The following is a 13,847-nucleotide window of genomic DNA, read 5'->3' as shown; positions in this document are numbered from 1 at the left end:
TTTTACAGCAGCAGCTATTAATCATTTATAGGACCATTTACAGTTTCCTATGCTACAGAATTGATCTGTAAAAATCCGATGCCATACTGATTTTTTTTCCCCTCACACTGTATCTGAGTGATTCCCCCCCCCTACCCCTCCCCCTCCCCCTTCCCCTCCACGATTGCACTCGTCCAATGATACGTTAGTGTGAGCGGACCCTTAATCTGGGAGCCAATTAATTCACACAATTACAGAAAAAATCCTTTTATTAATTCAGGATGTATAAAATTCATGTAGTAATTTTTCTACTTGTATAAAAATTGACGACAGAGCAGACATGTGATCATATCAACCAACAATAAGACAGGCTTCCCAATCCTTCCCTAAGGTCATAATCCAAGATCATAGTGTCATAAGACCATTTATTGTGCCTAGTCTTCCCATGACTACTAAAACTGCTCAAATATCCTACATGACCTCTTGGGCTACATTCCCACGAGGAGTTGGGTATTTGAGTTTTTGATGTTGCAGATTTTCTGCACCTATTATGTAAACTAGGTTCATTGCATGTTTAAATGCGTTTTCTATATTCCTTTTTGACGCTGCGGTTTCTCTTGTTGGTGTGTCAGGCTTTAAATAAAAATGCTTTGTTCTTGAGACCAGGGCTGTGGAGTTGGTAAGCCAAACCTCCGACTCCCTCATTCATGGCTCATGTTTAAGTGATAAAGTTACTGTAGTACAGATTCATCTTAGCTAAAAGTCCAGACCCTTAGATCAGGAATAGGACAGACATTTATAGGACATTTCATAACTTTCCCAAATTCTTCTGAAAAAAATATTCCCCACAAACTGCATTGAACTACTGTACCCAATTTATTATATATTTTAGGAGTCTGAGTTGGTCCATTTTATATCGACTCCGACTCCACCAAAATGGGCTCCGACTGACTCCACAACTCAGACTCCACAGCCCTGCTTGAGACTTCCTGGTATTTAGTTTTAACAAAACTTTACTGATAGTTGTGTGTGGATTACATGTTGTGTGTTCTTTTTTCTTAACCTGTGGATTTTCCTCATTTAATGCAATTCTGTGGGGAAAATCTGCACTCTGCTGGGTATACTACATTTTTACAAACATGATTCCTAAATCGGATCCATTGAAGTAACAGGAAAAACACTCAACACTAATAACAATGCAACAGAAGGAACTAAGTGCCACCTTAGTGCAAATAGAGTGACGATTTCTATAATATAAATATTAAATACACACATTTATATAATAACCTATAAGCAAGGAATATTTATTTATTTTACTCACTTATGTAGCGCCATTAATTCCACAGCGTTTTACAGACATTAGCATAGAAAATGAATGATAGGTCCTAAATAAACACATGAGCCATATGATAATACAGATATATGTATAATAATCAGTCTGTAAACGTCAGAAGACTAAGGTAAATGGATCCATTCAAGTTTTCATAATAGTCAAAATGCCAAGTGCCACCAAGTATAAGGACCAAAAAATGCTCAAAGTATGCTAAGTCAGAAAGAACTCAGCCTATCTGAACTGGAAGGCCCAGCAAACGGCATGACAAAGATAAATTAGTATACTCTGCTCAACCCATCAGATGAGCACCCCAATGTACGTTTCGCCTATCTTCATCAGGAAGCGTTGTGATATAAGACTATTTACCTTAGTCTTATGAAGTTTATAGACTGATTATTATACAATTATTTTTATTATGGCTCGTGTTATTTATTCCGAACCCATCATTCATTTTCTATGATAACCTTTAAGCCAGGAATATTATATAATGTGTGTATTTTTAATGTATTCAATAAAAAAAAAATTATGGAAATCTTGTCCCTCTATTTGAACTAAGGTGGCACTTAGTTCCTTCTGTTGCATTGAATTTTAACATGTTGAGGATTTGAAATGCGCACTGCACATCAATTTATACCGAGAAAGAAAAAGCAGCGTGGCCATGAGACTTCTCTAAATCCCATCCATGCTGAAACTATTTTACTCAACGAAAAGATGCAGCATCAAAAACTCATTGTGGGAACACACCCTTAGGGAATGATCACACTGAGGGTTTTTTTTTTGTTGTTTTTTAGTAGTAGTTTTTGGAACAGAAACTCCCCAAAACCACAAGTAGTTCAAAGACCACAAATGCTCACTTTGATGCACTAGTAGTAAGTTCACACTAAAAAAAAAACAGAAAACCAAATTGGTATTTATGCAAATCTTTGCTTAAAGGGGTTGTCCACTACTTGGAAAACTTCTTAAATGCCAGAGTTTCCTGAATAAAATAACCCTATTCTCTCCTCCCATTCCAGCTATGTAAGCACCAGGTCTTGTCACTTGCAGAACAGTGTCACGTGAGTGTTGCAGTCCTGCAGTGACCGGCTGCTAGTTCTTATTACATCAGAGTGAATGTCTGCTCTGACTAACTGCCGCACTCGCGTCACATTCAGTGCAGACATCTCCAACAGCGCTTGGATGGGAGGGGAGTATAAGGTTTTCTTATATTACGCATGGGATTTGGGCATTTAAGAGGGGGTTGTCCAAGTAGTGGACAGCCCCTTTAATTAAGAGTTCTGCAATTCCTATACACTTTACCTACAAATAAGGGTAGCGGCCTGAAGTCTGTTATATGGCTGACTGGATAGAATTGTGACTACATCTCAGATAAATACTAGGTCTAATGGGTTGCTCTGTTTCCATTCAATGACAAATAGATTTTATAATAAATTAATATTTAGCAAAGTTCTGATTAAAAGTGAATATGTACATAGAACTGGATAACCACTTAAGCTGAAAGGTATATTCCTATTAGTTACTGCTACGGTTGTTCACAAGCCTTTATGTCAGAGGCAAATTGGTTGGTTAATCTAAAGTATAATTTACTATCAACTAGTTTAAAAATAAAAAAACATTCTCAGTTGCACAGTGATTTTGTTCCAGGCTCTCATTTGTGGTTTGATGATATTAAATCATATAATGTTTACTTCAATCAGGAGCGTCCGCTGAGATGTGACCCACAGTGTCCTCTCCCGAATGCACTATCCATGAGACGTCACATCAGAATCGTGGACTCCTGGTTACCCGTACTTAGTACTAAAAGTTCTTAGTCAAGCGTTATGTTAGCAGACATTCTCCGGCAGAGAGGATCCAGGCATTGTGCTCCGTGCTTTCGACTGGCTGGGGGCTGTAACCATTAGGAGACGTTAATTACATTTGGTCACCATGCATACAAAAGTTAATTTTATTCTTGCCACAGAAGTTTTATGACCATGCCTAAGGATTCAGTAGTCAATGATTTATTGATTTATTTTTTTTTTTAAATGAATAACCTCTTTAAAAAGGGACACATTATTACATAGTTAGGACCTCGAATGAAAGTGAAAATGGAGCGGTGAACTAGTCTTAAGTATATTTCTACAGCACTGACCTGCTCTACCTCCTCCATATTGCTCTGTAATTTACTAAGGCTACGTTCCCACAAAGATTTTGATGTTCTAGATTTTCTACACCCATTAAGTAAAATAGGTTACTTGCATTTTTCCAAAAATACTCAGTGTAAAAAATTAATCGTGAGATGTAGATATGGTAGAAGACTACAAGCATAGATGCTTAGTGTGTTTCATGGTTTGATTATACCTAGGCTGGCCTGAAAGATTTATTCTGGGTTAATAGTAATTCTTTTATACACTTGCCTGAATCTCTGGCCATTGACAAACACACATTCCTATGATAAGCTTCTTAAAGACTTTATTTACACTGAATAGCAGAATAGTTGTCTAGATTGCCGAGTGATTGGTGAAACTGGTCAAAAACTCAACTATGTGTAAAGCTGATCTGTCACTGGATTTCCCATTACAAACTGCATACATTAAAAGGTAACCTGTCACTGGGATTACCTCATAATGCAATAGAAGTGCTTTATCAGCCTCCTAATATCGTTTTTAATGCATATGGATGCATCAATATAGCTTCGCTGGTGTGTGCATAGGGCGCAGGAGCTGAGATCTCTACACTCATGGTAAAGGCTGGCTGTGTTACACAGCAGGCATCTGTCTCTAACAGCAGTGGTTGTAGCTGAGCTCCAACTGCTGCTGTTAACCATCTAGATGCTGCTGTAAATAGCCAACAGCACCACTTAAATGGAAAGCTCTCAGAGTATGTACACCAAACTATAAAATTTTCAAGTAGAAACAGCTTCAGGAAATGATAGTGGTTTCCCTGCATTTTGTTTTCGAACATGGTTTTGTGCAGTAATGTGTTTTAGTTTTTTTTAGGTCTAATAAATGAATAAAACATGAGGGTTTTTTTTTAAGTTTGGATGTAAAAGCTTGCAAAAACACCCCCAAAGACGTGCAAACATATTCTGGACCTCTTTTGCTTTCCCATTCACTTCTATTGTATGGTTGAAGTGGAAAAAGCATAACTAATGCTCATTTTTAACCTCTTGGGAGTTTCTGGAAACCTTATATGGTTAGAAGTCTGATCAATTGAACAGCAATGTTTTTTAACAAAAATATGTATGGAAAAAAAAAGTGTGAACCTACCCTCAAGTTTATGGAATTCTGATTCATCTCTGTGTATGAAAGGAAGAAGTGTGGATTTGGAGCAGATTCTAACTTTATAAAGATGTATAATGTATTCTGAGATTCATAACAAAATTTCAGATACAAAAAAAATAATATATTGGAGTTACAATACAACCACAAAATTCTGTGACCATGTACTGCATACTGGCAAGCTCACACACACACACACAAAGTTTGTAGTTGCATGGTGTAAAGTTCTGTGTAGTTGCCAGATTTGGGCCACTGAAGGCTACATTTTTATTACACAAGTGCCTCTTCTACTAGCCTATAGTTACATTTAACACCTTCACTACCTGCTGATTTTCTGTTTGTTTTTTTTTCCTTCCCTTCTCCCCTTAGGAGACTTGAAACTGCGATCGTCTGATCGCCTGTGCTATACATAGCAGTAATCATGATCTCGTATGAATGCTGGCCACGAGCCGGCATTCACAGGAGTATTGTAATGAGACACGGGGCTCTACTGCAGCCCCCATCAAAGGTAGGGACACAACCTTTTGATGTATATGTACATCACGTTAGGGAAGGAGTTAATTGACAGTTGTTCCAGTAGATAATTATTTGACTAGAACCTGAAAAGATAATCCTTACACTGGACCAGCTCAATCTCGTGTCTAATGTAGTGGTTAGTTTTGCCTAAAGGCCCCGTCACACTAAGCGACGCTACAGCGATCCCGAAAACGATACGACCTGTCAGCTATGTGGTCGCTGGTGAGATGTCAAACAGTCAGATCTTCCCAACGATGCGGCGACCCGTAACGCTCTGTATAACGATGCACGCCTAGGTGTTTCGGTGTCTGAGTCGTCAACTAGGTCGTTGGTAAGGTGTCAAACACGGCGATGCATGCTACCCAGCGGGGTCTCAACGATCAAAGAAATGTCCAGACCATTCCGACACGACCAGCGATCTCACAGCAGGGGCCTGGTCGCTGCTAAGTGTCAAACGTAGCGAGATTGCTGCTGAGGTCGCTGTTGCGTCACAAAACTTGTGACTCCGCAGCGATCTCGCTTAGTGTGACGGGGGCTTTAGTTTCTTGTACAAGGGACAGTAATATGAAGGGAGATTCAATAGGACACAGTCATGGGTCATATAAATTTTCTGTATTATGGTATAATTATTTTGTATATATCATAAATACATGGTAAAAGTCAACTGAAAAAGAAAACATTAGATGAGTACCTTCTGCTCCTTTTGGATCTCTGTATGCAGTCGTTGTGTCTGCTGGGAGACCAACATATACTCCTCCATAATTCCTTAAAGAAAATACATTAAAAATAGTAACTCCATGTAATACACTTAATATACTACACTAAAGCGGTTGTGCCACAAAGGACATTTACCAGTTATTCATAGGATAAGTGATAAATACCTTTTGGTAATCCTGGCTCCAGCAAAAAGACATGTCCTTAGCCCCCTGGTTCCCCTTACTCCATGACTGCCCAGCTACTGAACTGAACTGGATTGTGCCAAATTAATCCGGAATGCGGTTGTGCAGTGAAGAGGTTTGGGGGTCTTGGAACCCCTTTTCTAGTAACTAGAATTTATTCACCCCTCTTTAACCAATTTATTCTGCACTGTATGGCATGCAAGCCTTTCTGCACAGGGTGGAGTCAAAAAGATAACCAGGACTATAGAGGCTACTACTGCTCCAATAGTTACTGTAGGTGCACCTGTACATCATGACACATGTACAATTTCAAATGAAGTAAACATTGGACCAAATACCTGTGTTTGTCGTCTTGAGATGTAACGTCACCTGACCTGTAAATCAGAGGAGGATTTTATAAGCTTAAGGATTCTATCATACAATATTTAAATAGAATGGGAAAACCAATCAAAATGTCGTAAGGCAGTGGTTGACTATGTGGCAAAAACTGTGCCCACCTGTTGGGCACCAATAGCTCCATGAATTTGAAATTAAGTCTTGTGACAATTGGCCCCTACAGTAGCGGGAGCCTTACCCGCATGCGACCAGTCATCGTATGTACTCTATTACATTTGTGGGCTAAGATTACAGACTTCACCCGTAATTTCAAAAATAAACAGGCTCTATTGAGGGTTTAAACCGCTAAAGCGCAATACAAAGAAAGTTGTGAAGATTTTCATTCATGACCTTTTTGTGTGACATACAAAAGAATCTGAAAAGTGGCTGGAGATTTGGAGTTGTATACAGCGTGACTCATTTATTAAAGATGACGCTTTTTACTTAAGGTGTAAGAAAAGAAACTCAAATCTGACATTGTGTTTTCAGATTAAGGGCTTGTTCAGACGAGCGTAATCGCTCTGTGCCACGGACGGCACATAGGCCCATTATAGCCAGTGTCCATGGATGATTTTATGGTTTTAATCAGTTTTTTTTATTTTAAATATTTTGGGATAACAAAACGGAATTACACACTTATAGGTAACGCAGGACTAAAGACATATGAAATAATGCTTAAAAAGTAATACAAAAAAGGCAAACAATAAGCTTGTATGTCTTACTAGTACCATAAACGGCAAACATACTCTTGAGGATTTCAGGTGAGAGGGAAGATAGAACTTGAATTAATAATACCCTATCAATAAGTATACCATGTTAATGAGGCAAGACAACTCTGCGCTTTAGGCCATGGCCCCACTATCAGTATTTGGTCAGTATTTTTTCCTCAGGAGTGGGTGATAAATGCAGAATTGTTGCAGTTGTTTCTATTATACCTTTTCTATGATTTGTTCCTCGCCTGGTTTTGGCTCCCACTCCTAAGAAAAAATACTGACCAACTACTGATAGTAAGGCCATGGCCTTCGAAAGAGAAAAGCGAGGGTCAGCAAAATGCGAAAAGGAGATGACGAAAATGGGAGTAATTGAGAGGAAAGGGAAAAAAAGGAAGATGGAAAGGGGCACCCCAACACCACGGAGAACAGAGTCTGGAAATCAGATTCCCTACATTTCTTCCAGGGATACTTTATTAGCCAGAATATCTCAATTTCCCTAGAACTTTCAGTCAATAGTTACACCTTTCAATTTAAAGTAATGTTTCCTGTTGCCACTCTGCCATAGAAGGGGATGTATTGGGTGGGTAAGACAATATATCTTTTTCTGGAACCTAATAGTGCTTGGAAGAATTGAGAGGAAGGCAACTTGAGTAGTATTTTGGACTGTGTGTCCTCTTAGGAAGTTGCCTATTCGAAATACCCAGTCCCACACAGGCTTAAAATTTGGACAGCTCCACCAGATGCGAGACATTGGCCCTATGGCATTGGTTCCACAATGCCAACTAAACTGATACATTGGGGAAGCAGTGAAAGGTAGCCATATCATCTTGTTAATATTTTGGACTTGTCTTGTGCCCAGCAAGCAGTCGACAATTTATGGGTGTATAGAAAGGCTTTCTGATATTCCTGAAAATAAATCTTCATGGTCTTCCATTCCTGAGTGTTACCCACACTATCACCACCCAGTACGTCAATGAAGATTATAAATCAAAGATATAGTATAGAGTAGGGAGAAACCAAGGGAATAAATGACGGTGAATCTTGGTAGAAATTCTGCCTTGAGCAGGAACTAAGGAATGATTGTAATGATTATTTTAAAGGAGGGATACATTGTAAAATTGTATTCCTTTGTCTCTAGAAAGACTAGCTGAAAAGTGGAATTATAAAATAAAGGAGTGATTGGCTTCTGTGATCTGGATAACATGGATTTCTTTATGAAGGAGTCCTTTGTTCAAACAGTAGCTTTAAAGGAGGTTGGGGTGTGCTGCTGTCTATGAGTGGGAGAGAGCCATGGCAGATATTTTATGGGAATATCAGCAGTCTTTTGTTCAAGAGATACCCATTGCTTAGATAGTTCATGAAATTGACAGTCTAATGTTCTGATAAGAATCGCCCCTGAATGACATATGTAGGACTTCCTGATCTCAAAACTATCCAGGGCATAATCCACCCCCCAAATAAAATGAATCATGGTAGATCACAGTTTAGTAAAAGAAGACTAAACGAGGAAAAATAATGACTGCTTGAAACATGTATGTAAAAAAAAAAAAAAAGTTGATACCAATTTTTAGAGCATTTATCCTCCCAAACCATGAGGGCTGCAAACCTTGAGATCAACAGGAATTTGTACCCCTAAATATTTCAAAAGCGATTGCCATTTAAAAGGGGAGTTTTGGGTAATGTGTTTTAGTACTGCTGTTAGAGAAACGTTGAGCGCTTCTGACTTCATGTAATTGACTTGGAACAAAATATGTACCTTCAGTTAGTGAGTTAAAATCTTCACAAGGAAATGTGGTGAGCAGCTCTCAATATATTTTATAAAAGGCTGATATACAGTAGTCAGGTTCTGGGCTTTTCCCAACAGGAGTGTGTCCAAAAAGGGTTGTCCGAATCTAACAGTCAATTTCATGCTACATGTTTAATTATTTAATCCAATAATCTAACTACTTTTTTTTTTTATTACTTCCAATAATGATTTGTTTGCTTCTATGCTCTGGGTATTCTCAAACGGATCATCATCAGGGGATTGTTGTCACTACCACTGCTTCCTTTTGTGCCCTACAATGGATCGATCGTCATCAAGGGGCGGCACTGCTGTCACTCACCACAGCTTCTTACCCCACCATCCACTGTTGATGTCCCGTTTCAGTAGCGGTGATGACAGAAGCAGCGGTCACTTCTACCTGCCGCCACCTCATTCACTGAAACAAAACATCAACATGGGGCGGTGACAGAAGCAGGGTGACAGCAGCGCCTCCTGATGACGATTTGTTTTAAGGCAGAAGCTGTGGGGTGGCACTGCTGTCACCTGCTTCTATAACCAAATGGAAACTGACATGTAAAAACAACCCAAAGTGCATATGCATGGGAACATAGTGCGAGAGCACTTTTCTAGAAGAATGTATATGGTGTACATAAAGAATGGATATATGGAACAAAATTGGATCAATCCAGAAACCAATACAGTAAGCCATAAGAAGCTTAAGTAGCGTCTATGCGTATAACATACTCACATGTCTTTACTGGGACCTTTGCAACCTAGAAAGTAAAATAAGGTATTCAAATTAATTCAGTAACTTATGCCAATAGTGATACAGTTATTTGTTTGAGAAAGCATAAAATATATAAAAGAACATTCCTATTCCTTCATCCTCTGCCGAGGTCTGAGGATCCTTGCTCCTGAATAATTATAGCAATTAAAGGGAATCTGCCACCAGGATTTTGCTGCAGCTCTACCTTCTTCTCTGACTGCTAGCTTTGTATAACCCCTCCCACACCACTGAAGGACAGCTTTCCGTGTACGCTGTGCATAGGCAGAAAGCTTCCAATCAGTGATGGGGCGGGGTTATACAGCTCATGAATATTCTTGATTAGATGGCAGCAAGTTTACTAGTTCTCTAGTGATTTTACCAAAACTAAAGCAAGCAGCCAAGTAAGTGACATCACTGGAATCAGGGCCTCTGTACATTATACTGCTTTCAGATTAAAGGGCAAAAACCTGATGACAAATCCCTTTTAAAGAGAGAACCATCAGTGGATAGTTGATTTTTACGAACCATGTACCCCCGCACTTAGCGACCCTACTTCAAGTTTGTATGGTCTCCTTATTTGTGACTGGCTATTATTCACATTAATGGGGAGAAATATCATGAACTGACTTGTAAAAGGTGACATCCTAGTACAGTGCCATATTTAAAGTCAGTGAGCTCTTTAGTACAACACGCAGCACCAATATTTTTCTATGGATGTATACACATTGCGTATGGACTGTGCCAACACAACATGCATATACATAACCAAATCTTTATTAACTTTTAGTATTATCTGCTAGGTCAATCACTAGACTATAATATTTCCTTAATTAGATAAATTATTGTGCAGTGTCTCAGGTTATCAAGAAACCATTAACTGAGCTACAGAGCAAAGCAGCTACAGAGAAACAGACTGGCAAGAAAAAAAATCAGTAAGCGTTAAAAGTTAGAGAGTTTAAAGGGGTAGAGCTGGATTAGATAAACATGGCTGCTTCCGAACACAGCACTATATTCATACTTAGCGTCTTGTAATGTAGCTGCAATACCGCACATAACCTTCATACATGTGTTGTACAAGATCCAGGGCCGATCTAGCCTGGGGGTAATCAACACCCACCGGGCTAGTCCTGGCTAATTTGCATAAAACAAAGTACGGTAAGTAGTAGAGTTGTTTTGTTTAAAACAGAAAAGATTATAGAGCGAATAAAGGTTTTTGATGTAATCCAGGACCATGGTGGTAGTTTGGAAGGTGTAAAGGAGCTGACCGGTTCCCTTTAAAGTTTCCTTGCTGCTCTATTTACCGCAATGTCCTTCGCTTAGTAGTTGCTTTGTACAGTTCCTTTTCTTTTTTCATACTAACGATACAGTTCCTGCTGATATACATCCCTTGACGTGAAGAATAGGGCATGTCTAATAGTTTATAGCATAGAGCATGTGACTGAAAAGGTAATCATTTATAATAAGGTTAAGCAGAGCTCGATTAGAATAAAATAAAGCTGCATTCATTTGATTACCAGGAAGAAAAAGATTTTTTTAATGCAAAAAAAATATTGTACGGAATATGTAGCATTGTATTTATTTTAATATTCTGCCGGCGTTTAATATTGTGAAAAATCTTTACATTGAGTTTCCGATAAAAATGTAAAAGGATTGTCTATGGTCACAGCAGCACGAAGAAATCTGTATTTAAAAAAAATAAGGCCGATTCATTATTTCATTTGCATCTATTGGAGTCTTTTTTAGCGTTTTCCATCTTTTTTTAAGTTTGTGCCATATTCAGATTCAATTTGAGCCTTTGTAAAAATCACTTTATGTATTTGTCTTGTTTGATTAGTTTGCCAGTGTGGGCGGAATTTAGGATTCGCAGATGTTTTTGCTTGACTCATCTTTAGCAACTTATCTAAAAGCTGCAAAATTTGATGCTAATGTACTCCGGGCCACTCTTCGAGTGATTTTATGTATGCCAGATATTTCAGTGCAAATTTTTAATGGCACAGATGACTTTTCGCTGTGCGAGTGTGTTTAATTTTGGCAAAATTCATGAACCGTGTGTGACGAACTTAATAAATTTGGCACTAAAATGTCAGTGAATACTTAAAGAAAAGTGACAAAAACAAACCACAAGAAGTGAATCAGGCCCTGAGTATTGATCATTGTGTGAAGGTCAGCATACTGGAACTAGAAGAGAATGTGCCAGACACAATGGTCGCTTATCTTCTATATCAATTGGCAGCTCCAGTGCAGAATTTATACAGGATATCCAAGTTCCTATTCTTACATGGCACGAAGCAAAGCACAAATAGGTTTTATCTATTTAATTTTAAACCCGCTTGGCAGACGACAGACAATGTAGCCATGTGGTCCCATTCATTCTACATTTCTGGGGTCTTTTTGCATTGCCCCTGGCAGAACTCTGATGGGCAAACTAACAGGTCCAGGAGATCCCACTGTCACATGCTTTAAGGTAAAGGGGTCTGTCCTCATAACAGATTTCCACTAAAGTGTAACTTTAACATTGAAAATTATTTCATGTCCAAAAATCTGTTTAAAGTAAGCGGAGCTGACTGCGCCTTGTGCCTGATGTAGCGCAGCTGACTGCGCCTTGTGCCTGATGTAGCGCAGCTGACTGCGCCTTGTGCCTGATGTAGCGCAGCTGACTGCGCCTTGTGCCTGATGTAGCGCAGCTGACTGCGCCTTGTGCCTGATGTAGCGCAGCTGACTGCGCCTTGTGCCTGATGTAGCGCAGCTGACTGCGCCTTGTGCCTGATGTAGCGCAGCTGACTGCGCCTTGTGCCTGATGTAGCAGAGCTGACTGTACGTAGATCTTTCACAGCACACGGATCATAGGCAGACTGGCAGATGGAGATGTGAGGAAGAAAAACAAAAACACCTACAGAGGAGAATAGGGAATTCAACTTGGATGAAAGTGTGGGATGGAATAAAAAAAGAAGGGCACAGTACACATTACACTCACATTAATTTTTACCACTTTGCAGATGGAGCAACACAGGCAATAGAGAGAAAGATGAGAAACAATAAAGTAATGAGGGAGGAGGGTAGGAAGACGGTGGAAGTTGGGATGGATACTTAGTGCAGCCTGCTAAAGTAGTTACACGTCTTTCCTGCTGCATCAGGATGTAAACCAGCAGAACTGTAGATTGGAAGGGACTACATAGAAATAAAATTAAAAAATACAATTTATGGTAGGTTTGCCCTAAGCAACATGGGTAATAGTATTTTTTTATCCTTCGACAATATAACCAAAACGAAAATCCCATTTAAAGGCCCCCAAACACACTAGATAAAAGTCATACAAATGCACCAATTTCAGCAGAAGCTGACAGCCATATCATGTGCTCCAGACTGTTCCCAAAAGAGGTCAGTGAAACAAGACAAAAAAAAAAAAAAAACACAAAAAAACAGGGAGTGCCTGGAAGGAGAATGGCGAAAGGGGAGTGGGTAACGAAGCAGAGTACATAATAAGTATAACCGTTATTGTGGGGCGTGTGGATCCTCACTCCTTCCTTATCCAGGATGCCTTCTCGACACAAATTCTCAAAGTCTGGGTCATTCTTGCCAAAACAAGGTTTATTAAAAAAATATACATATACAAAATGATTAAAAAAAAAAAGGGAAAATCATTTTGTAAGAAGATTTCTTAGAAAACTCAAAACGCTTGGCTGAGCCCAGCATTCTTGTATATGGGGGAGTTGGAAGGAATTTATGTCAGTTGAACCATAGTTCTGCCAACAGTTATCTAATGTACAAGGCCTGCTTTACTGCTGGGCACAGGACTGTGGTCTGAGTTCTAACTATAGACTATTATGTGAAGTTAGAGAAAATATCCAATAGAAATGCATTGGCATAACAATGAATGACATATCATGAATTTATGGCCATTTTAGGTACATTAGGGAAAAGTGCTGGATTATTTTCACTAAACTTTACACCGGAACTGTGGAAGTAACTAAAAGGCATATCATTTACTTGCTAATGCCATATTATCTCCACTTTGATTTATTCATGTGATACGCTTTTTTTTTTTTTTGACAAATATATACTGCTAGTGCTCTTTGTACAGTGGCATGTAAACTTTTGCGCACCCCTGATCAAAATGACTTATTGAGAACAGTTAAGCAAGTTGAAGATGAAATGAGCTATAAAGGGGCTAAAGTTAAATTTGACACATTTCCTTTGTATTTTAGGCAAAAAAAAAATATTGAAATTTTTTACATTTTAAAAAG

General features: G+C 38.9%; 1 protein-coding gene across 5 annotated transcripts in view; it reads right to left on the bottom strand.

Annotated features, from left to right (window-relative positions):
- CUNH12orf75 (chromosome unknown C12orf75 homolog) overlaps positions 1-13,847 on the bottom strand; it is a 197,416-nt gene that overhangs the window by 142,680 nt on the left and 40,889 nt on the right. For 3 of the 5 annotated variants that reach the window (XR_012251192.1, XM_073651562.1, XM_073651563.1), the window contains exons 2-4: positions 9,586-9,610; positions 6,323-6,358; positions 5,777-5,850 (exon numbers count right to left, since the gene is read on the bottom strand). Coding sequence is in view for 3 of the 5 variants with exons in the window: in XM_073651563.1 (XP_073507664.1) it covers positions 5,777-5,850; positions 6,323-6,358; positions 9,586-9,610 (135 nt within the window). In the remaining 2 variants the exon portion in view is untranslated. Of the gene's footprint in view, positions 1-230; positions 3,198-4,557; positions 4,587-5,776; positions 5,851-6,322; positions 6,359-9,585; positions 9,611-13,847 lie in introns of those variants that run through there. The other 2 variants (XM_073651564.1, XM_073651565.1) reach the window with 2 other exon arrangements.

The sequence above is a fragment of the Phyllobates terribilis genome, unplaced genomic scaffold, assembly GCF_046119375.1.
Source record: "Phyllobates terribilis strain yellow unplaced genomic scaffold, ASM4611937v1 Scaffold_11__3_contigs__length_659146591, whole genome shotgun sequence".
Lineage (NCBI taxonomy): Eukaryota > Metazoa > Chordata > Amphibia > Anura > Dendrobatidae > Phyllobates > Phyllobates terribilis.
The sequence above is the reverse complement of the archived record's forward strand: the minus strand, read 5'-3'. Positions and strand labels throughout refer to the sequence as shown.